The sequence below is a fragment of the Enoplosus armatus genome, chromosome 1 (assembly GCF_043641665.1).
Source record: "Enoplosus armatus isolate fEnoArm2 chromosome 1, fEnoArm2.hap1, whole genome shotgun sequence".
In the NCBI taxonomy this organism is placed as follows: Eukaryota; Metazoa; Chordata; class Actinopteri; order Centrarchiformes; family Enoplosidae; genus Enoplosus; species Enoplosus armatus.
Genome location: NC_092180.1, coordinates 17,615,433 through 17,640,204, shown reverse-complemented (window position 1 = coordinate 17,640,204; position 24,772 = coordinate 17,615,433). Strand labels below are relative to the sequence as shown.

At 38.5% G+C, this 24,772-nt stretch overlaps 1 protein-coding gene across 1 annotated transcript in view; it reads left to right on the top strand.

Annotated features, from left to right (window-relative positions):
- The window catches only part of csmd1a (CUB and Sushi multiple domains 1a), a 281,553-nt gene extending 262,905 nt beyond the window's left edge, over window positions 1–18,648 (top strand). Inside the window, exons 62-74 of the mRNA XM_070906253.1 lie at window positions 3,671–3,844; window positions 3,981–4,047; window positions 4,528–4,634; window positions 6,149–6,222; window positions 7,118–7,229; window positions 7,409–7,588; window positions 8,128–8,190; window positions 8,963–9,124; window positions 10,355–10,467; window positions 13,052–13,139; window positions 13,431–13,557; window positions 16,073–16,135; window positions 18,489–18,648. Coding sequence (XP_070762354.1) covers window positions 3,671–3,844; window positions 3,981–4,047; window positions 4,528–4,634; window positions 6,149–6,222; window positions 7,118–7,229; window positions 7,409–7,588; window positions 8,128–8,190; window positions 8,963–9,124; window positions 10,355–10,467; window positions 13,052–13,139; window positions 13,431–13,557; window positions 16,073–16,135; window positions 18,489–18,648 — 1,490 coding nt within the window. The remainder of the gene's footprint in view (window positions 1–3,670; window positions 3,845–3,980; window positions 4,048–4,527; window positions 4,635–6,148; window positions 6,223–7,117; window positions 7,230–7,408; window positions 7,589–8,127; window positions 8,191–8,962; window positions 9,125–10,354; window positions 10,468–13,051; window positions 13,140–13,430; window positions 13,558–16,072; window positions 16,136–18,488) is intronic.
- Window positions 18,649–24,772: the final 6,124 nt, after the last annotated feature.

The following is a 24,772-nucleotide window of genomic DNA, read 5'->3' as shown; positions in this document are numbered from 1 at the left end:
AAGAATGAGAAATTGAGCAAGCGAGGCAATGAGGAGGAGGCATAAGGAAAGGAGGGACAGAAAGAAAGAAAGAAAGAAAGAAAGAAAGAAGGAAGGACTAAAGGGAGGAGAGAGGATGAGGAAGAGTATAAGGGATGAAGACATGTAGTGGAAGATTAGATAACAGATAGAGGAGACACAAAAAAGACACAAATACAGGGTAATGCAGAGATTAAGAAAGAAAGAAAATGGGAGGTGGAAAAAGAGAAAGTCAAGTGGGTGAATGAAAAAGGAAAAAGAGAGAATGTGAAGAGCCATCAGTGGGGCGACAGAGAAGCAAGTGAGAAAGAGGAAGCGAGTGATGTGAGAAACAAAGAGAGGCAAATCAATACCTGCCCCCAACCTGTAAACACACTCTGAGAAAAGGGATTAAGCCCATAAAATGTGTTGGCTGGGTGAATTGCGCCAAGAGAGATATGCCTAAAGACGAAGGGAGGGAGGGAGGGAGAAGCAGTAATGGTGTGAGAAGGAGACCAAGAGAGCAATGGAAGAAGATAAAAGAGGACTGGATCTGGGACAGAAGGACGAAGAACGGTGCAGGGAGAAAGAGAAGAAGGGCTGGAGGGAGAGGCTGGAAAAAAAAGTAGGAAGACAGAATGGAGGCTGGGGACTGAAGTGTAGGAAAGAACAACGTGTGTCGACGTGAGATGAAAGAAGAAAGGGTGGGGAACGGGAAAGGAGTCAATGGATGCAGTGACTGAAGGAAGAGCAGAGGTGCACAAGCAAGCAGGGATGAGTGCTACTCCTCCAGACTCATGTGAAGCCAACCCCGCCTATTCACAAGGAGGGAGAGGCACAAAGAGAAAATAAAAGACTTAAGAAACTTTCAATTACAGACACAAGGGTTCCTTGGGCATCAGAGACCTGCAGAAATATTGTGCTGGAATATTAACTGCTGAAGTAAATAAGAGTGTTTATTTTATTTTTTTAAAATAGCTGGAGTTTGATCCCTAACAACAAAGTTTTTTTGAAAACCCTCATTCAATTATTAATTTGAATCCCCATTAGCTGTTGTCCAGCCACGAGCTATTGTTCCCGGAGTCACACAATGATGAACGGCATGCTTTAAGAAACTGGATTGTCTTGTGTGCAGGTGTGTAGATTTTCTTTAATGGGACTAACAACAAGCAGAACACATTGTAGAGTGAAGAAAAACAACATGGAGAAAAATGAAGCACAAGTCTGCGAGGATGACTTTGGGGAGATGCAAGTCTTCTTCAGGACACTGGTGACATACAAAGCCAGAATTAGTCAACTGATTAGTTTGCTGCAAGCACCAGCAGTTGCCTGGAAACCGCAATGTTACAAACAAAAGATTTTTTTTTGTAGTTTTGTGCATCTAAAAGACTGGTCATAATGCAACAGAAAAACAGAAAAGAGACTGAGAAAAAACTAAAAAAAAATAAGATTAAACTAAAGAGGGAGAGGGAAGGAGAGAAACAAAACGCAGAAAAAGGAATAGTCAAACATAGAGAGACGAAAGATGTCCATATAGTGTGTTTAGTATTATTGTTGAAGCAATACTTGTTATATTACTGCATTTTGTAAACTGATCTGTTTTCCTGTATGTTCTTATTGCTGCGTCTACTGTATATCCAGCATGTATGTGTTGTTTGTGTGTCTGTGTCTGTCTGCCTCCCTCCCTGTGTATGCTTGTGTGCACTGTATATCATCATAGCAGAGTGAATGGAGCGTGAAACCATCTGTCTCCTGGTTAGATGAGAATTACACTGACTTTATTAGATGTTTGAAACCATGCAGATGGTTATCATTATCTTAGGGAGTTGGGCACACGCACGCACACACACAGATGTTTATCGGGGTGTTATGAAGTTATATGCGCAGACGTCTATGCTCATGCGACACATGTGCATGTATGAACACACACACAGGTGCGTGCGATCGTTCATGCACACTGTGGGTTTCTTAAAATCTTGTGAAGCTGGTGTAACATCATCAGGCATAAACAACATGTCATATGATCACAGACTCCATTCTCCGCATGTAGCAGATGCCTTTTTAACGCAAATTAATCGATTTGATCCGCCGGACCATGTGATATCAACATTGGTTACGTACACTAGCGGTTATGAAATCAAGTTTCAAAGTAGCTGTAGGTTTGTGTGAATCATTAGAGTTATATAAATAGCTATCCCACATAGACTCTCAAGTATAAATATGTATTTCTTTCTAAAATCCGCAATGTAGGACAGCATTTCAAAAGGAGGAGGTTGAAAAGTTGTCTTGTGGATAATATTGCCAGCATTTCATTTAGCTGAAAAAAAAAAAACAATATCCCAGTTAAGTCCCAATCACCAGAGTGGAAGCAGGAATGCCATCACAGACAATACAAAACCCAAAATGTCCTTTCGAAAAGTCTCAGCCCATAAGGCGACCATGGTTTGTCCTTTGGCTGAGCAACTTAAATGTGGTGACCTAGGTCATCCGCTGCTTTAAGACAGTAAATGTCCATATGGTGACCACGGCTGTCTGCTGCTTTGGCTGTTCTTTGTTTTTACTTGATGTCACACCTCCCATCTGCAGCCATCTTTTCAAATACCTCATAATAAGCACTTTTTTACTATATATATCAAAGATTAGAGAGGGGGGAGCATGGGGGAGGCTCATTGGTCAGCACGATGTGGTGTTTTCCTGCATTTTGCATGGTGCATGCCAGGTAGACACCAGCCCCGACATGACTGAATACAAAAGTATCTCGCTTTGGCAAATGTTATTATGTACTTTTTTTATTTTTATAAATGTCTAATTCAGACTTTTCTTTATTGTTTCAATTGCTGGTTGATATCTTCCATGTCCACCAGGGACAAGTCTTAACTGCTGCTTTGTCTTTGTGACTTTGACAGTCTGAGAGCTCATCATGTTATTTGTTGCTGATTTATTTGTCTGTACTAAAGACAAAATTGCACATGTTAATAAAAGATCAAATGATGTATAAATATCCCATTCTAACAATATTAGGCATTACTGGCATACAGTTTGTTAAACTATCTATTTTGAATACAAATACAATACAATGTAAGTGTGTGATACACATCATTATATTTTTTAATGTGGATTATTGCCAATTATTGGCAAAATGTATAACTTCTATTAATGTGCATGAGATTTATTGGAATGTTTTGTGCGTAAGATTTACCATTCAACTATATCACTCTGTTCAGAGAGTGATTTAGTGATTTACAGTTAATACATATATTTTTTCAGGATGTTTCAAGGCTTGTTCCATACCTAAGAAAAGCTTAATAATAATTCTTGTTTACTTCATGGATGTATAAAGAGAAGAAGTTGAACATGCGCGAGAGACCATATAGTGTTTGCTGTGTATTTTATTAGACTGTGAACTGTTTTGCTGGATAACGCGCTCTGACATGTGTGATGTGTGATTGATGTGGGACTGTTTGCTATCAATGAAGTGTTTATTTTTTTTATTGTGAAGCGAGCATAGCTTGGAGTTAAGCTAGGTTAGCTAAACTGCCCCCATTGTTGGAAGGACGTCAGTCCCATTAATTGCCTGTACGGTCGAGAGGAGCTTCAGCGGCCGTCACAGGTGTTTTGCCCAGCGCTGAAGAGTGGGTGATCTTTTACATCTATGTGTGTGTGTGTGTTTCAGTGATCCAGTGTGGACCTCCTCCTCAAGTACATCATGGGAAGGTGGAAGGAACCGACCATTCATGGGGGTCGAGTGTTAGCTACAGTTGTTTCCATGGTTACCAGTTGTCCACACCTGCTGTGTTAACCTGCGAGGGGAATGGGACGTGGACAGGAGACATACCACAGTGTCTGCGTAAGTTAGCTGGCCTTCGCTACCTATAAAGTACTACTCAGTAACTTTAACTGATCCACATCACTGTTTCCCTTTCAGTAACGTTACCAGTTCAAACAAAGCAGAAGTCTTAACTGTATCTGTCTTCTAATTGAAGCTGTCCTGTGTGGCGATCCTGGCTCTCCTGGTGGAGGATTCAGAGAGGGCAACATCTTTTCCTACCGGTCAGTGGTTAGACAGAGTAATAACTGACTTACACAGACACTGTTTTTCATATGTTCATTTCTGATAGGTGTGTAATAACAGCACAACAGACATTTTGTCAAACAGGATTGTCGCATTGGTAAACTAGAATTGATGCATAAAGATACTGTTGATTATAAGGCAAGACTTGCAGCTTGACCATTAAATGTGTTTTAATGTAAAGGATGTGGTCTGTCTTTACTGTGAAACCAACTCGGAAAGTGTTGTTTGTTCCGTTGAGGTTACCAAATGTTGACTCAGTAAAGTGTATCTAAAAATAGATTACATTTTTTGCCCCCATGTCTGGATGTCAGCTTTGGTTTGTGAGCTTAATTAAGAAAAAGATGTAGGTTGAAGGTGAAGCGGTTAGATAAACAGCTGCAGAAGCATCTTATATATATCACACCTTAACCTGTCCTACGGACCACACCTAAAATGATCATGTGTTGTTTCCTATGCAGGTCAGAGGTCAGGTTCTACTGCCATGCCCCCTACTTGCTGGTAGGCTCTGCCTCCAGAGTCTGTCAAGCTGATGGGATTTGGAGCGGCCAACAACCAGCCTGTATAGGTAATTAAAAGACCCTTTGAACACCAAACCACAAGAACACCAAATAGCTTTTACCCTCAAACACTCTGCGAGTGTGTGTGTCAGTTTTTAAAATGTAAAGAGTAGATGATGAGTACCATGATGATGATTAGCTTTACCACTTGATGCATGAACTTATAATATAGTGATTATAGCAAAGTAATTACTACAGTTTTTGTCTGCTGCAACCCTTTTAGCAGACTCTCCTCACAATGTTGTATGTCTAGAGAACAGGAGGTTCCCAGCCTTACTGTTTAGTAGTATGTCCACTTTGAATCCATAAATCCATACAATACCTTAAAATTGGTCAACTCCACTCTCCACATCAAAAAAGTGGGTTCATCATGTTCATTGTCCCAGCGGCTGTGAGAGGAAATGGCTGTTTGTTAATTTTTTTTTTACTCAACTCACAAAACTCACAACCATGTTATTCACTACATGCTAAAGTTGCAGTCGAGGAAAGTTAGTTTTTTTTATAACAGAAGAACATTTTGTGCTCCCTTTCGAAGGAAATAGTGAATAACATAGTCTTAAACGCTCCTAACATCCTTCTGCATCACACACAGAAAAGCCTGCATGCATATGATACGACATTACCCGAACTGACGTATTACACATAACAATCTCTCAATAATTGTGAGGAGCAGACATTTTGTTTACTGCAATGAAAAACATTTCATCAACAAGTTACGAATAAAATTGTGTGAAATTGGATTATTAGTAAACAAGGTTGTGGAGGTTACTCTTGAACACATTTTAGCATTAGTATTCCTGCGCAGATAGAGCTGAAGATATTATCTAATCAACACAGTGTGTAGTTTTGATGTCAGCACTTAGTTTCTATCAAGACTTTATCTTGGAAAGCAGCTCTTCATGTTTTGAAGTGAAATATAGGTTCTTGTTGTAACTATTCTGAAAGCATGAAGCTTATTTTGGAACAAGTTGTCAATCATAAGGAAAAATCTGAATTATTGTGTAAGAGCTGAAGTGTAGCAGCCGTCACAGATTATCGTCTACTATAAATAACTGTATTATATGTCATACTATACGTAACTATAATATCTATTCATGGTTGTACCCAACTTTTTCTCCTATACATTATTTTAAGTACCAGAAGCTCAAGCTGAGGTGGAAAGTAATAAAGAACATTTACTCAAGTACTCCACTATATTGCATTTTTGCAGTACTCATACTTTACTTTAAAGACATACTGTGTATTAATTTTGTTGAATGTAATACATTGTGTTGCTGCTGAGATGCCGAATACTTTTGTCGTGACTGAGTAGTAGTAGTAGCTGCTCTATGCTTATCTTAGTGGAATAAGTAAAAAGAAATCCAGCAAATGATTCAGTGCACTGTGGCTGAAAGTCTGTGCTGAGAACATTGGTAAGCTTACAATATGTATGAAATATCAGAATGCCTCTTTGACTTGGAGAATGATTATAAAAATGTGAAAGCATATAATGCTCAATGTTTCTGTGTGTGTATGTGTGTAGACCCAGCCTTCAACAGCTGTCGTGACCCAGGAACTCCCGCCTACGGGATCCCGGTCGTGGCCCAGGGCTTTCAGGTCAGAAATATATCAGTTGACTGTATACTTGGTAAAAGTACTGTATAATACGTCAAATTAAACTTGTCAGAAAACATATCTTTAGAGATTCTGACATACATTTCATGAATTTTAGATAAAAAATGATTTAAATTAAATTGAGTTTTGTTGGTAAGTAGGTTAGGTTTCATTGCTTAAAATCTAAACTTGAGTATATGAGACTTTTAAGTAGACCATGTCATAAAATAACATTATTCTACCACTTTTATGTGATCCAATGATGCACCGAATACAAAAGGAGTTGCAAGAACGCAAGCAGGATGATTAAATGCATGAATATGAATCTCCGTCTGAGACACAATGGGCCTAACGTTTGCAGAGTTCCTCAGTTGGGAAAACAAGAGCGAATCAAACACTTTACATGCAGGTCAAAAGTAAAGGCCTGGTCAAAAGTGGCACCAGGACTTCACGGATGACAAAGAGATGCAATATTTTCTTTTGTCTTAGGGACCAGGCTGTCTCGAGCACACGTAAGAGCCTGTTGATGGAATATATTGGCCATACGATCCCTAATGGAATTTAGGCAAACAAGCAAATCCTTCAATTTGTGGAGGTATAATTGGATATTATCCACATATCCTATTTCCCCTGACGTCTGTACAAAGGGAGGAAGGGGTTACCACCCACATTATACAGGACTAACAATATTACATCTGCTAAAAGAGACAAAATGATGGTTTGGTGTTGCTTTATGTTTTGTTAGATTTAAAGAGTTAGCAGTGAGTTAAGGGGTCAATAAACTTTTTTTTTTTGACGGTCAGATTTTTTTCAAATGAAATGACAACAACCCCATGCTGCTGAATGAGGGATAACAGCCAATAAAGATGGAGCTTTGTTGTGCTTTTACATCATGTAGGTTGGCAGTAAGATTTCCTTCAAGTGCCGCAAGAACTACCACATCCTTGGTTCCACCACAAGAACGTGCCTAGAAAATCTAACCTGGAGTGGAACTCAACCTGAGTGCATATGTAAGGAATAACTAATATTATTTGTCCTTATCATAGCGTGTGTTAATTCAGTTAATCTTTTCTGTTTTTACTTTTTGATGTTTATGTTGCATTTTACTCAATACTTGTTTTAGTTTTATGGAGAGAAATGCAATGTGAGTGTTAACTCTGTATTTATTTTTCTCTTCCCCTTCACTCAGCCCATTCATGCAGACAGCCAGAGACCCCCAGTAATGTAGATGTTCGGGCCATGGACCTGCCTACCCTGGGATATACGCTGATCTACACTTGTCAAGACGGGTTCTATCTGGCTGGTGGATCAGAGCACAGAACCTGCAAAAGTGATGGGAGATGGTCGGGCAAACCCCCACTCTGTAAAGGTATTCAGATCCTATCTTGAAAATGTGCTTGTATAAAATGGGCTGATGTTGAGCCTAAAATCTAAACTGAATGTCATAATCCTATATGGCTTCAGATACACACAGATTCTCATCCTGTTATTATTGCTATGCTCTCGTACATCAGCCTCAGGCGTACCATGAATGCTTGGCTGATGTTTTTTTTTTAAATCACATGCTCATGGCCAGGTATAGTCTCAAAGACAACAAGCGGATGGCTGTGAATACTGTGAGGTATGACAAACAAATCAATCAGGTTTATAACCAGACAGGAAACAGACTTTGAGTTGTTCTCTGCTTTGCATTTTGGTTTCTTTGTGTATGTGGAACCCCAGAACTTACAAATGTCAATGTAATGAACAATTAGATTATTACATTGATAAATACTTTTAATATTTTCTCAGTCCTGTCAGACATTAAATCCGCCATCTATTCCCAACCCTATCTATATCAAATATACTGTCAGTGAATTTAACCAATCAAGTGAGCTAAACTAAACTTAATGCTATTTTATGTTTCAGTTGGAGTGAAGGTTAATCCCAAAGGCAGAGGAGAGTCAGATGTCCAGAAGAACAAGATACGAGGTATGCAGAATAAACACCTACACATGTACATTGTAGTACTTCAACCACATATGTACTGTATATATACTTAGTGCACTTGCAAGTTTCCTTGGCAGCTTGTTTTTGTTGTTTGTTACTGTTTGTCCTACAAACAGGATTGTCACAAACTATTTGGTCGGAGGTTGTAGTGTGTGTTAACTATAAGGGCCTTCTGTTTGGACAAGCAGTCTTGTTTGTGATTTATTTACTTCGAAGGCTCAGACGAGGTAAATAAATCAGTGACAACATTCAGGTGCAATACCATGTAATACCTTGTAAGTTTGAAGTAAGATTTTTTAATCAATATATGCATTTAGAGGGAGCCAGTGAAAAGAGACTAACACCAGAGAGAAAGACCAAAGTTGTGCAAATGTTTTTGTAAGAATACTGAAGCTGCTGAGTTTTGAATAAGTCATATTTCAAAGTGTTGGATTCAGACAGACAGAGACTAACCCACTGCAGCTGTCAATTATGAAGGGACCAGAAGTAAAATGTTTAGTCTGTTTCTTAGCAAACCCTTTTCCCCTTTTCTCACCATCATTTCTTTTAACTTGTGGCTGAGAAAAGTTGCAAAGGTTTGGTGACAAGAATGCTGAAGAAACTGAGAAGATCGCATGGTGTCACGCTTGGAGACAGTGGTCTGTTGTTAGCAGTAGCATTAGCATCTGCAATCTTTTGATTAAAACAATGTCAAACAAGATTGCATTTACAGATTACATTTCTTCTTGTTTTTGTTTCTGTGTCTCCATTACAGTTCCAGTGGACGTGTTCTCTCCGAACTCTGAGTGGAGTGGTTTTTACGAGTATCTGGGGAAGAGACAGGCCACCACATTTACAGTTACTGGGTTCAATGCTACCAGTGGCAGAGTTAACGTCACATTACTGGAGACCAGCGGAGTGTCAATCAGACTGTCAGGTAAAAAAAGAAAACACTTACGATATTAAGAGTCACTCTAATTAATTTTACTCTGAAAACACAAAAGACATATTAATATGTTATTTTTATATTTTTATCTATATGTTTTTTATTCAGAGCTTGAAAGCAGGATAAATAAAACTGATCCAATAAACCAATTTCTCGAATCAGTTTTATTTTCTTAGATTCAGTTTGCATCAACAAAGCCAGTCAGAAGTCATAAAATGTGCAAGAAATAGAAAATACTTTCCCCCAATGACCCTGAAGAAGATAAGAGAATGGGTGGAAATTTTAATTTTTACTTTATTTTTTTATTTAGGCACTAAAATGATAGCTAAATGAAAATAAAGTGGACCTGTCTTTATAATTCACAGTCTGCAACACTGAAAAATAGCTTTCTGCAAGAGCTGTAGAGCACACAGAGAATCTGGTCATTAATACGTTAAATAATATAACATGTTGGGGCACTAGTGGGAATTATGAACCGTCTGGGCCCCTGTACACCAATGCATCTGCAGAATCACCTCAGCAGTCTGAAGGGCCTAATTATTGCCTGAGCAACATAACCTCCCACAGCAGTGCTCCAGTGCACATGATGCATTTTTTTGTTTTAGTTGTGTTTAAGCAACTGGGGGAAATTCTCCCACTGACACTCAAGTGTGTTTTGACATTTTACAATGACATTTCACAATCAATAGTTCAGCTTGAACCTGGGGTCATGAAAGATTTTCTGCAGGTGAGAGACAAGGGCTCTCAACGTATGAAATGATTTCATTTTGAATCTGTGATGTTTCTTTTACATGGACTTGTCATATCAAATAGCAACAGTTTCTCTGTTGGCACTCTAGTTAACCAAGTAGAGACATGTAGCTGAAGGGTAAATGTCACTTTTTCCCCAGTAATGTGTCAGGTGCTTGGCGAAGTATGATAATTCCAAATGTCAAAGTATCTCCTTTTCTCTGTTTGTCAGTCAACCTGTCTGTTTGTTTGCCTACCACCCTGTCTGTCTGTCTGTCTGTCTGCTTGTCACCCTCCCATGGTACCTTTGCCTCAGCATCTTTCTCTTTTTCCTGCCTAGTGCCAACTCAAATTAAGTTAAATTGCTGTTATTCAAATGACACAAGGTTCAGGCACTAATCCCATTCTTTGTACCTCCAAAACAATTTCTCTCTCCCTCTCTCTCTCTCTCTCTCTATATATATATATATATATATATATATATTCATCCAGGTACCTATAAGTCAGAGGAGAACCAGCTGCTGTTGAAGGTCTACCAGGTGAAGGGTCCGGCAGAGCATTTCCTCAGCAAGTTTAAAAACGACAACTGGGCTATGGATGGATATGTAAGACAAACTTCCTCTTATTTTTCGGTCTCATGCATTTCTCAAAGACATCTCTTTATTAATAATCAAAATATTACAATATTAATGTGAATATTTTTGGACAATGGAATTTTAATAACAGGATGAATGAATCACTAGAGTTGATGAATGATGATATTTAATTATTACCCTACTCTACCCGGTAACAACAACAATAAGTACCGTCCCCACCACATTACTCACCCCGCAGCTACTACGCTGGACGCCGTCTTGCAAGAGAGAGGTGTATTGAATTTTAAAACAAATGCTCAGTCACATTATGCACAACAGATTATGAAATACAATGAACTCTAATTAACATATTTTCAAATAGAGGAATGCTGTGGTTTACCAAGAAGCTTGGATTTCCAAAACAAATGTGTAAGAATTAAGTTATTCCATAAAATGATCACCATTATGTGAAGTTGCTAAAAGTCATCAGAATCCAGAAATCCCAATACATATCCATGCATGTGTTACTACAGTTACAATAAAGTTTCTTCCAGTTTGAAAAGGAGGACCTTTTCCTTTTATTAGTCTATCCACAATTTTTACTGTCTTTTAAACTTTTATAGGCTAAATACTATAGTGCAGTAGAAAATGAAGTATAAGAATATTTGCAAACTACTATTTGCAAAGATGGCCATAATAAAGACTGGCGGTTTATCTCCTACATGTCACATCTAGTTGCCATCTGTCATCTGTGGTGATCTCTTCGGCCCAGTGGACACAGCAGGACAGCTTTCCCAACAACCCTGTCTAATATTATTTTTCATAGACTGTAGAAAAACAGAAATGTAGCATCTGTGACTTTACCCTCTGAACTGAATGCTCATCTCAAAGGAATAGTTAGACTTTTTTTTTCGCTTTCCTGCCAAGAGATAGATGAAAACATCAATACAACTCTTATTCCTGTACTATGAATGTGAATGTGAAGCTACAGCCAGGAGATGATTAGCTTAGCTTAGCATAAAGGCTAGAAACAGAGGGAAACAGCTAGCTTGGCCAAAGATTTTTTTTTTTTTAAATCTTCCTACCAGAACTTCTAAAGCTCACTAATTAAGATGTTTAAAAAGTGTAAAAACAACAGTTTATGGTTTTTCAGAGTTACATGCTGGAACTATTTCTGCACATCACACTCTATTTACTAATGTACACTTTTTTCTCCTCTGCCATTTTATTTGATTGTCTGATTTCTGAAATTCATTCACTATATATTGCCCCAAAGATATTCCAACAACATATTGCACTTTATAGATTGGAAAATTACTGTTGTGCAACACTACACCTATTAGTGATGACCATTAATGATGATGATTAATAAGTTACTGAAGTCTAACTTTATTGCTCACTTTAGAGTAAACTATATACTGTATATAGGCAGTAGTAAACAAGGGAGTGATTTCAGACACCGAGAGGTTGCAAGGCATCCCGCAGAGACTCTCGGACGTTACTGTCCGGGCCAATGAATAGTTCTAGCATGTAACTCCCCATAAAACCACAAAACTTGTTGCACATTTGCTCTGTGTATTCATAATTTCTCTTTGATGTGCATAAATTGTATTTTCTTTCTTTACACTGTGAATGTAATCAATAAGCTACATTAAAGTTGATATGAATATTGAATGCTATGGGTGTCTAGAAAGAAAGACAGAGAGCAAAAAATGAAGATAGACAGTGAGCTTTGTGGGGTTCCATGTTCCATGTAGACTTTTTAACTTAGTTTGATGTGATATTTGAAGCTGGGACTTCTGAAGATCATGTCTACAACTGGGGAATGGATTAAAAATGTGATCCCGTTTGAGGAGAGAGGGTGGGATGGAGGAACCGAGTGGGGAGATTGTAAGGAGATGTAGTAGCAGGCAGGGATGGAGAAAAAAAGGATGTAAGGAAGGAATGAGACAAATAGACAGCCAATTTATCATGCTGCGAATGACAGAAAGAGTGAGGGAGGAGAAGAGTCAGGCTAAAAATGGCCAAGTTGTGATTCCTGAAAAACAATCTTTTTACAGTTAGAAGATGAAATTTCGATTGTCGATTTGTGGGTATAACATTGCTGCTTCAATCTCAAAACAAGAGATGGTGGTGAGGGGAGGAGAAGGAGGTGGGGACAGGAGAGAGGCTGGAGGACAGGATGAAACCTGGCGCTCAAATGTATACGGCATAATGTAAAATCCTCAGAAAAAAAATTGTTTATTGAGTTTAGAGACTTTCTTCTACTGTAATCCTCAAGAATGACGACATTAAGCTGACTAATGTTAGCTTGATGATGTCATCCATCTGCAGTCGGTTATACAGGAAGTTAATTACATATTCGCCTGTCTGTTCTTGATATATTTTCACCCTATAAATAGACTTGTCGTAAGCCACTTTTTGACACTTCAAATTCTGTTTAATAGTGAAATAAGAGACACTTCCTACTTTGGTCCATCCACCATACTACCTCTGCATCAAACTTGCCCTTTGTATGTCCATCACATAATCCTTTAATGCTGAAAAAATGTATACAGTATCTCCCACTGTCTGTGCAAAGAGCTCATATTAAACTGCATGTTTTGTTTTTCAGGTGACTGCAGAATCAGACCAGAAGACTTTTGTCTACCAGGGGCATATTCACAGTAAAGACTTTGGCAAGTTCCATCTGACGCGGCAAGGTGGGTCTGTCTGTCACATCAGCACCAATAACAACCACAACAAACAGTACAGCCTTGATCTTCCTGGAACACAATGTCATACTGAAAGTGGGACATTGTGGAAAGACTAGAATATGCAGTCAGACTGAAGCAATATTATTGAAATATTTTGGTTAGTTTAGTGTAAAACAAATTTAATTTGAGAAGCAAAACTATACAAGTATACAGACTAATAATGCAAGAAGCATCTATTACACATGCACGTGTTATGTGTTCATGCATGTGTGGGTTTATCCGTGTCTGTATCCCCAGGCCCTGTAACCATAGCAATGGACCCATCCAACCCCTACACAAACAGCAGCTCTGTGGCAGCAGCCATCTTAGTTCCCTTCTTTGCCCTCATCCTGTCTGGATTTGCCTTCTACCTCTACAAACACAGGTAAGCTATATCCTCAACGTAAATCCGTCAAAGAAAAACACACAAGCAGCAGAGTAGAATACAAAACAGGTGTTTGTCTTCTGGCTTCGCCTGCTATCTCTGTTCAAAATGTTAGGTTTGATGCCCTCCGTCAAAAGTAATAGTACACAGTATAGTAAAGTAAAAGTGAAATTATAACACACACGTATGAACAGCATCTCAATCAGTTGGTCTTTAACAGGTTCACCAGATGAATAAATATAAGAAAAAATCCACCTTGAATTATTTCCTCGTGCAGATATAACTTTCATTGAATGTTTAATTTTCTTTTTTCAGTGCACCATTGTTCCCTAATTTGCTTTGTCTAATTCAGTCATTTATTTCATACATTTCGTTAAAACACCCACTAACTTATTTTTGGTTGCATTGCATTGTGGTCTCGTAAGGCTCCTGTCAATCAAAGTCTTATGTTGGTGCAAAATGGTTGGACCTCTCATTCTGAGGGGCTGCCACGAAAACTTCAGCCTGTGTTTATCAAGTATCTCAAAGTTACTCAGTCCTAACAAATTGTCAGTGACACGTTTTGTCTTACTCTTTTTTTTGGCCTACTTTTGTCCTAATCTTTGGAGGAAAAGCATTTGATCAACTTTATTAACCTTGGAAAGCCATCCTAAGGAGAAATGCAGAGCTCTTCTAGCTGATTAGGTGTTTACAGCAGGTAGCAGCTGAACTGAAAAAAAAAAGATAAGGTTTTAAATGCTTTCACGTTTATTTTTTCAGGGGTGTAATACCTAAATGTATAAACAATGAAATGCATCTACAACAGTGGGGCTTTACAAATGTGATGGCATCTATTTCACCTAAAAGCATCAATTAAAAGAAAACTTTTATTTTATACTGAGAGTAAGTGTCCAAAACTTGTTAAATAACTCCTAAGCCCCACTCCGAAGGAAAGGCCAAACTTACAGCACAGATCCTTGGAGTGATTCTGAGATGCTTGATAAACATAAGCACTGATGCACAGTTTATTATCTAGATTTTTATTTAGGTTTTTGGTTATCCTCAAGGAGAAGAAAAATAAACCACAACAAAATGAGTCCATAAATGCAACATATATGTAGAAATAGCTGCTTGTTGTTGTCTAAAAGATGTTTTAGGGTGGATTTTTTTCTTGAATGTAAGCATTTGTTACACTGAGGACATTTGTTATGTAAAAAATTAAAACAATATTGTAGTCTTACAGGACAGTGTAACCCTTTTTTACCGTTTCCCTCCACAAAACAAATCATACCCTCTGCATTTGTAGACACAGGGCTTTAATTTAATGAAGTTGCAAATGTCCAGGTACAGAGTAACAAGTCAAATATACATCAGCCTATCTATTATTATGCAGCACTCCAGATGTGCTTTCTAGGGCAGATATTGTCACTTTTCAAGTTTAATTCTCTGAAATCCCTGTGACCTTGCTATCTATGAATAATAATGTGCTTTTTACAGAACAGTGATATCTGTAACTTTATCTTCAGTTACCTCCCATTCAGCTACTTGTCCCCCCAATAAAGATCACATTTACATGACAAACAATTTCAAAGGGAAGGCCTTTATACATAAATATTCTTTAATGACATTGAAAAGTGTATACTGTTGTGAATTTTGTTGGTTTTGACATGATACCAAATAGGTGCAGACAGACATTTCATTTATTTGCGACCTTCAAAATTGTCCACCAGTATTTGTGCCTTCGACAAACACCATCACAGTGTACTATGTACTAAAGTGACTGATGACATTTTTTTTTCCTCGTCATAAATAAACATATATTTTCCAAACTGAGTCGAGGAAATGGCTGTTTGATACACACTGTATCTTAAAGCACTATTGAAATATATTGAGTGGACCAGATAAGAGTTTTTTGGAAGAACAGATTAACATTTTAAGACATAATTTTAGCTCTAAAACTCCAAGTGCACCATGAAGGTTAAATCTGATTGACCTTAGATATTAATTATTGTTACTAGAAAGTAAAAATACTTACAATGTCTAAAGATGCAAGATATTTCAGAATTTTATTGAGGGTAAAATGTCATCACTAACATTTCCTGCTTAAGACTTGTGTGTGAGATTCTACATCTGAAGGTTGTTCAGATTTCTGCACTTCATCACTTATTGTCGTCTTACTCATCTAACAATAGTCATTATTAAATGTTAATCTGTTGGCTTGTAATTTATGCTAACTGAACATTTATGGCAAGTGAAAGTCTAGTGTCCTGACCTATTGATGTTATTGAGGAAACTGTATGTACTAACTGGTTAGTATAGTAAATCCTGTGAATGCTAAGATGGTGACTGCTGTGTACAGGGCCATGCAGACTTACACAGATATTTACAGTACACTCAGCGCTGTGTACCTATAGCTGAGTAGGCTAGTACATTACTAATAGTATCATTACATTACTTTACACTTTGTTACACAACCTGCTTGAGTTGTTGTGTGCAATGCTAGTTGATGTATATTAAAGCTGATGGTTGTATGCAGGACATTGTCTGCTGACACAGATGACAATGAGAGACCAAAAGACACCTGGGGGCCTGGCGGCAGGTAAGACTGGCACCTGTCCTTCACCTGGTTTCAAACAGCAACCAGATCTCCGCCCGCCGCCACATCCTCTGTCAAACTTGTCATCCCTTGTTTTTAGTTTTTAGATTTTTCTTCATGCTGTTTAGTAAGGCTGCACAATTGACCAAAAATGGAAATGTAATTTTCTGAACTGAATTGTGTACTTTGTCTTGTATTACTGGAAATGAAAATAAAACCTGTAAACCAAAATGAATATCAATTCAGAGGGAAATGGAACAAGGAGACTCCTCATATCATTCATATAAAAGTAAATGGGGTGACATTTATACTCAGGAAAAAATTAACATATAATTTTAAGTTTTTGAAAGCAGTGCAGCCCTACTTTGCCAAAACAGCATCATTTAAAGCTAGATGGAGGGCATTTTATTTTGTCTTTGATCTCATTGTCATTGCTCTGTCAGCATGATGTCATCAAAAACAAATACAGTATTTGACCTACTATAAACTGTTCTAATTGAAACTAATAATATGAATACTTTTGTATGCTGTTGCTTTTTTTCCCCTGTAACTTTCATTATTTCCGTCCTGACTTGACAGTAGGTGTATGGTAAAGTTAACTTTGCTAACATGATGCTATAGGCCAACATTATGGCAAACCAGCAGAAATAGAAAGGATTTCCTCACACAACAATGTTGTAGCTTAAATGAGAAACTAAAAGCAAGGTGTGAGTGTGTACACTGCAGTTTCTTCCTGCTTTGGCCCATATGCCTGTACAGTATCTATAATACTGTCAGAGCAATTATGTGCGCTTTTGTTTTATTCTACCAATAAAATTAAACTATTGCACCTACAGCCACAACCAGAAACTAGTGCTGCGATTTGAACTGCTGCCACGCAGGGAGGTCTGCGGTGTGTGTTGGTGTGTGTGCAGTTTTGTAAAGTAATGGGTTGAGCATGTAGGGTAGGCTTAGTGGCTCCCCAGGGTTGGATTTCTACCAGTGCGCACGCACGCACACACACACACACACACACACACACACACTCTTAATGAGGTCAGAGTCAAACAGCGTTTCAGCTGCAGCACTCCTCCCTGCTAATAGTTCCACAGGGTTTGGGAGTAAGTGATTATATCTAACTGGATTATAGGACCTGATTATCCAAAAATGTAATCTGCGACAAACAGACAAATTAGGAGGGGGTAGTCATATTTCACCGCAACCCCTGCAGTAAGTTTCTTAAAATCCTCATTCAGCCAGATTGAGTAATAATATATTCTTTTGAACTAAAACCATTGGGTACCATTTTCAGAATGATGGCAGGTTGCATGCATGTGGACACACCCGCATGAGAGCAGCAGATGGGCACTGGGCAGCTGAACCACTGAAGCAGGCAGTTGTTATGGTTTATGTTCTCACTCCTGCCATAATTTTCCCTGCAATTTGTAGATTTTTACCAGAAACCTGCTCTTACTGAGTTTGCGCCTTTAATCTCAAAAGTAAAGCTGCCAACCAACATGTCTTAACAAGACAGCCGAAAGGACAGAGGAGGGTATTTTAAGTTTTTGATATGTTGTAGAACTAAATGAGACAAATATAGATGTAGTAAATATTTAGTTAATTGTTGATCTATACCCCTACATATGGACAGTTTTCTCCTATGCATGAGTAGTAATAGGACATTCTGCTGTTCAGTTAATAAGGAAATCATACATCCTTCATTTTACTGAACACCTGTGCTTTTTAAAACAGTGATGTTGAAAAGGACATGCAATGCAAATTACAACATTATGTATGTAGTCTGTCTTATTTTGAAAAGTTTAAACTTACACAAATTAAGAAGTCAAACTTGTCACATAAACTTAAAGAAGTGCAGTCAGCTGAACAGCTGTGGGCAAAAAAAGCTCCACAACAAACTCATAGACACATACGAGATCCATGAGACAGAGCAACATGAGCATCCCATGTGTCTGTGAGACTCAACCATACAGTCAACCGTTGAACTAAAAGCTGCACAGAGCTACAGACGTCTTACTGGGCTCAGCATTACCAGTGACCAATGACCCACACTGAGTCATTTAGAAATATCACTCAATTCAGGTTATGCTACAGTTTGTGCCAATGCAAGATAAAAGTCACTAACCTTGTCATTGTTGTGTCCTTGGTGACAGCAAATACATATTGTATATTAAAACAACGACATCAACAAATTTGAGCAACTTAATCTCGTTGTTCTAAAATGTCCATGAGTTTGTGGTTTACTTGTCATTTGGAGTTTCAGAGGCCTGCACCCTTTTGGTTATGCTACAATTTTGCAAAGATATCTACCAAATATCTGCCATGAACACCATTGTTTACTTCTCATTTTGTTTTTCAGGACGCGTCCCAAGGTCCAGTTCAATGGCTATGTCGGCCATGAGAGCTCCAATGGCCAGGCATCATTTGAAAACCCAATGTACGACACCAACATGAAGCCTACTGAGGCTAAGGCAGTTCGATTCGATACCACACTGAATACAGTCTGCACTGTGGTATAGTCCAACAAACCTGCCACTACCTATACAGTGGTTCAGTCCAGCCTCCCTGTTGCAGTCTGCGGTGTGGTTTCAGAGAAGGAAGAACAAACTTATGATTTGGACTCGTCACCATGGGCAGTCTGTGTTGTAGCATGCTGGTCCTCTGTCAGCATAATCTGCACAGTGATGCAGCTCTGCTCCACCTCCTACCTAAACAATGGTATCATCCACCTCTCCCTATAGAAAGAGCGAAATAAGTTGGAACCAATAAAAAAGGGAGTAGACAGTGACGCCATCTGATAACATGAAATCTGTTGTTCGGGAGATCAATGCTGGGACCAGAAACCTTCTTAAGCACGGTTGCTATTCAGACATCAAGGAAAACCACAGAAAGATGGTACAACTAATATAACTTCCTCCAAGAGTGACAACCGTATTGAACCGTGCTCGTCCAGTTGACAAAATTTGACCCAACCCTCCCAATGGAAAGAGCCAGAGTCATATGGCCTTCAAATACCCTCCCTGCAACCTGAATAGTGGTTTACCCAACCTAACCCCATGCCCTATGCCAAATTTGCACAGTGGTATAGGCTTACTAACTCCCCTGCTGCAGGCCAGACATGGGTTTGACCGATACGAGGTTCTACCCTCAGGGGAAGCACATAGACTATTCCACCTCTATATATCACTATAACCCCCTCCAGACATCGAATAGTAGAATTGGATGGTTCATATATGTCAACACTTAAAACCATCATTGGTGCTGGACCAAAAACCTCCCTCTGGACTTCCATCACGCTGGACTTGACAGGACTGGACTCTCTGACGCAATGACAGCTTACAGAGTCTGTTTTGTTGGAATTCGGATAGTGAGATCAGTCGTCCAGATCAATGTTACAGACTGCTGTAAAGTTGACATCCAAATGCAGTCGATGCAGTGACAAGTTCAACCAGACCAATTCCTTTAAAGAAAACTACCATCCAGTACTAGATACTAGTATTAAATTAGTACTAGGAGTGGTGGACTAGTGCTAGAAAAGCCAGGGTCAAATAACAGTTGCAGATAAGCTTAAAATGTTTGTTTTAGCCTACTTTGAGAACTGAATGGATTAGGTTTAATACAGCAGGACAATCACAGAGTGAGGTAAGTTGAGGTGTCATGTTCCTGTGATTGTCTTTACCTTCGGCCACATACTGTATTGCCTTTCATGACAATGTCTACCTACAGTATTTGGCAACTAATTAGACTAAAACAAGCATTTGCAAGTGCTATTTTTCCCCAGGTTTAGTACCTGTAAATTAGTTCCAGATGATTTTTTGGACATTTTCAAATATTCTATAGAGGCACTTCACACTTAAAATCAGTCCTATACACAATATTCCACACTAGCACTAGGCAGACTGTGCTGAACCAGAAAACCAGACATTTGAGTTGCTGTGCTGGTGTACACAATGGACTGGTTTCCAGAGGCCTGTCTAACACAATCAAAGAGTCAGACAACTGATTCTTGTTCTTGGACTAGCCAGGATTCTGTGCTTGGTGGCTGAACAAGTGGAAGCCTGGAGGCAATAAGCTGTCAAGATCGTTGACTGCTGCAATCAGCTGTGGCCAAATCCAGGAAATGATTTGTCTTCTCGTTACTCTGGTCGGGATTATCAGTCAAGTGATGACTGATTTCTTTTCTACAGTAGACTCTCCAGCCACAGAATCAGAAATAGATGAACACATGCAGACCGGTTGACTGACAGAAGTTAGACAGATGGACACAGACAAGTGGGCAGATAGACACCTCTGTCAGTCGTGCTGGAAAAGAGAGACAAGGACAGGTTACTATGGAAACAGAGGCAAATAGTTGTCTCTAATTGTCTCTTCTGGCATTTTTCTTCAGTGAAGATATTGATGAACAGACTCAATGTTCATAATCCCAGTGGCCCCATGGGACTTCCCAAACCACTGCTGCTGGGGACCCCAAAATATAAACTTTATATAAACTCTTAAACCGCACAAATTTTGCACTAGTGTGTTTTTCTGACTGGGTTATGAAAAAATGAATAATTTTTGGGTCTGAAATGGGTTTGAAAAATGAGTCATTCAAAAAAAAAGAGAATTTTATTCAAAAACTTCTATCTTTAAAAAGACGGCAAAATGACTAAATACAGGGTTACAGAGTGTTTGTATATACACATTTATATTTCACACTCCCTGTTAGCAGAAGGTGTGACCACATGCTATACCGTTGTTTATTTTTGTTGCCATGACAACATGCTAGCCAACCAGAAAGTTGGGATCAGTTAACCTGTGGACCGAACAGCTCCGAGCTTCTAGTGTCACGTAATGACACAACTTTTATTTTTATTTTTTTGCCATTTTTAGAACAGTGGCTGTTTCTGAAAGCGCATACTGATTACTGTTGCAGTATGGTCCCACTGAAACACTGGCACCGCTCTGCTAGTTTTATTTACTGGCATTAAACTCCATCATTCTAAGATACTGTACAGTTCTCTTAAGGTACAAAGAGGAAATAGTATCTCAATATAGGCTCATTTTTTCAGTTGCTCACGTGTTGTAGCAGACAGTGTACACTTTCAGAAACAACATGTGACTGTTTCTCTAACTCTCTTTAAAAAGATGTGTTTCCCCAACTACTCATGTTATCATGCATCATCTTTCAACACATTTTACATATCTGATGCACATGATGTTATTCCAACACACCTTTTTAAAGAGCCCACAGCATGCGTGTGATCTGTTTGAGAATTGGTCATTTGAGGCAGAGGACAAACAGATACAGTATGAAGACAACATGCACAATTATTGTTGTCGCCCCCTCGGAGCCCCGACCCCCCCATTGTTTGAGAAATACCTCGTGTGCAGAGAGTAAGTTACATCCTGCTTATCAATGCTGGAACCTCACTGCAACAAATACACAAGCTTAGCTAGTGAGACCTTGCATTCATTGCATTCAGCTTATTTCCTGGTATTTTAAGTCATAATATCGCACCCAATATCACCCATGTGTCTGAAGGATCCCAGAAAATTCACTAGTTTCAAATCACTTGCCAAGCTTGTTATTTCTCGCAGTGTTCTCTCAAATTATTTTTATTTTTCGAAAGATGCTGCACTTGGTTTAGATCACAGATGTAACTGCTTTCAGTGTGTGTCTTTCAGTGTCTTCAGGCCTGTTTCTTGGTTGTTTCACACTCCATGTGCACCATTCTGGCGTTAGGTTTACACTTCAGGCATTTGCTTTAACCTGCATGATTTTTATTGTCCAAATGAATTTTCCATTACGTTCCCCATGTTTTCAAATATTCTCAATATCAATCCATCATATTGTCATACCTAAAAACAATAAATCACAAATCCATTAATTTACACATGTGGTGAGTGGAATGAGAACATGATGATTTTGTCCATGAAACACATGTTATATTACAGTGTTATATTCCAGGCCAAGACTCAATTCACTAAAATCAGAGTGGATTTTCCGGAGAACTAAAAAAACCCAAAAACATTTGGCATGAGAAGGTTGTCACATCCACCTATTTTGAAACCAGTGAGAATGAATTAACAAGCCAATTGCAGTTTCTATTTACATTTTCATTTAATTGAAAATGAATCTACTCCAGACCTGAATGTTGCAAATGAAATGTCCTGAAACAATGGCGATTATGTTTGGGAGCATGACTACGGGATATTGTCGGTATAATATCCATTGTTAGCCTGTCATTCACAACCTCAGTGGCAGGGTCATGGTCAGACAGCCAGAAACCAGTGTGAGGCACAGAAAAGAAAGTTATGCAGATGTGTGTACTAGCTATAATACTGGCATTGATTAAAGAGTGCAACAAGACGGAAGACTCACATTCAAAATCTCTTCACAGAAATAAAGAAGACATCTGTAAACAACAGTAGAGCGTCTGCTCAAGAAGTAGTGAGCCTCCTCTCTTTTTATTGCTGAAGTGCATCCAGTGCCTCTCTTTTAATTGATTTAATTAATTCAGTTGAGATTTCCTATGTAGTCAAGAGAGCATAATTGAGCCTGAAAATTAGAGGCTGCAAGGTTTCCACAAGCGTAATAAAAGGTCTAATTTTTAACAATTAATGACACATCTGATCTCCTAGTGTGCCCAAACAAGAAAGTGTAGACTCCACGTTGTCCCTGTTTATTCAGAATGGTACAACAGAGGTTAGATTTCAGATCTTGTGTACCCACAGAATGTCTGGGAAATGCAAAGTGACTGTGCCATAATACAGTCCCAAGCTTACAGCAGAAATCTTAAATTATTACAGTGTTTTTGTAATATTTCTTCTCCTTGACTCTAATACCTGGACTCTGATACATTTAGACTAAAGGTATGCTGAGTCATGGTGGAGGTGCAGATGCAGTTAGAGTGAACCCAGCCCTGGATTGTTGAAGTGCTAGTTTACAGCTAAACAGAAATTAAATATTTCAAATTTGTGTTCAATATATTAAAATATCTGTTTCAACAAAAAAAGTCTTCAACAGGATTACAAAAATAGATCTCCATTGTGCAATGAGATGCTCTTGTTTGTATATAGCTCTTCTGTTTCTGTTGGAAAATGTAGGAAAGACAATGAGAAGGCTGCACATACTGTAAGGTTGATACAGTGTGATACACTCTGGCCTCTGCTAGTACCCTCTCTCAGTCAACTTTTAAAAATGAGTTGCATGTTATCCGTCTGAACATGACACATCCCTTCTCTGAGATGCCTTGAAATGTTTTACAATTTGTGCTAAAGTTTCTTCATTTGTCCTTCATTCGGCACTGTCAGCAGACTGTTAGAAGAGCGACAGCTGGCTACAAGTTGAAAAAAAATAAAACTACCCACTAAATTTTGAAATGCCAAGGTTGTTTGTTCTTCCTCAGCTAAGACTTTTCACAGTTTGGGAAGAAGTTTCCACAGTTGTCCCTTACCTTTTCTAAAGTGATATTGTCAGCAGTCCTCATTGAAACAAAGGGGCCGAGGCTGCTGCAAGCTCCAAAAAAATATTAGGTAAAATTTTAATTGTCACATGGCAGAGATGAACTTCTTTTCCACAAAGTATTGATTACAGAATAGAGTCAATGCAAATATAAGATGTAGCTAAATTACATCAAGATGGGGTCTGAGAGTCATTTAAACATTGGTGCAAATACACCCGGGGAGGACTGCAGAGTGATGTCGCTGAACGTTTCCTGTTGGAACACTGGAGGAACGTCCAGTAGCAGTCCTGTTTTGAAAAGAACTGCGTCACACGTGTTCATATGTGGTTCTGCAGCCATATGGACCTGTAGATGGATTTTTATCTGTGCTGGAATTTTATTGCCAGATGGAAATCTGACATTTCTGTGTGTGTGTGTGTGTGTGTCTGCCATTGACACACACTACATATGTCTGGGCTGCTTTCAGTTTCAGTTTGTAATGTAAATGAATTAAAATATCAAATATTGCAGTTCATTTGACCTTGACAGGCCTTTGTTTCACCTTCTTCTCAATAGTTTGGATAGGACAAAATTCTCATGCCATACATACAGCACCAGAGCTTTGAAGAAAATCTACAACCTGGAGTGTCTAAATTGAATGTGAGTTGACTGCAGCTCTGCTTCACTGATCAGTGCAATGGATGAATAATTATCATTTCGGCACATGGCAGCTTGTAGATTGGGACACCACACATATTAGTGCTATGTTCACACATTACAGTGACAGGATGCATTTTCCACAACACATATTGACATGCAGTAAGTAAGTTTGTTGCTTATAATTGTGTCTTGTTCAATTTTTGTTGTCCTTCCTTACCAGGAAGTTGCCATCGTCATTAATGTTATCGTTTAAAGCATCATAATCACCTTCATTATCATCTCTGTCGCCTCTCACCATCATCATGTGCTGCTGAACTTGAAGTAGGTGCAAAAGAAAAAAAAAAATTTTGTACAGAAATCTATTTTTTATGGAGAATTTGTAAAAAACAAATTATTAAACATGCTGTACTTTTTATGATTAATGATGTAGGTACAACGAAATCTTGTTCATTAAATTCAATGTTTTTACTGTTACACACCATGTAAAAAATCTACGGTTCAAACTGAGTATCAAATATCAAAATGTCATATGATCTCTTTTGTCCATTATGGCTGC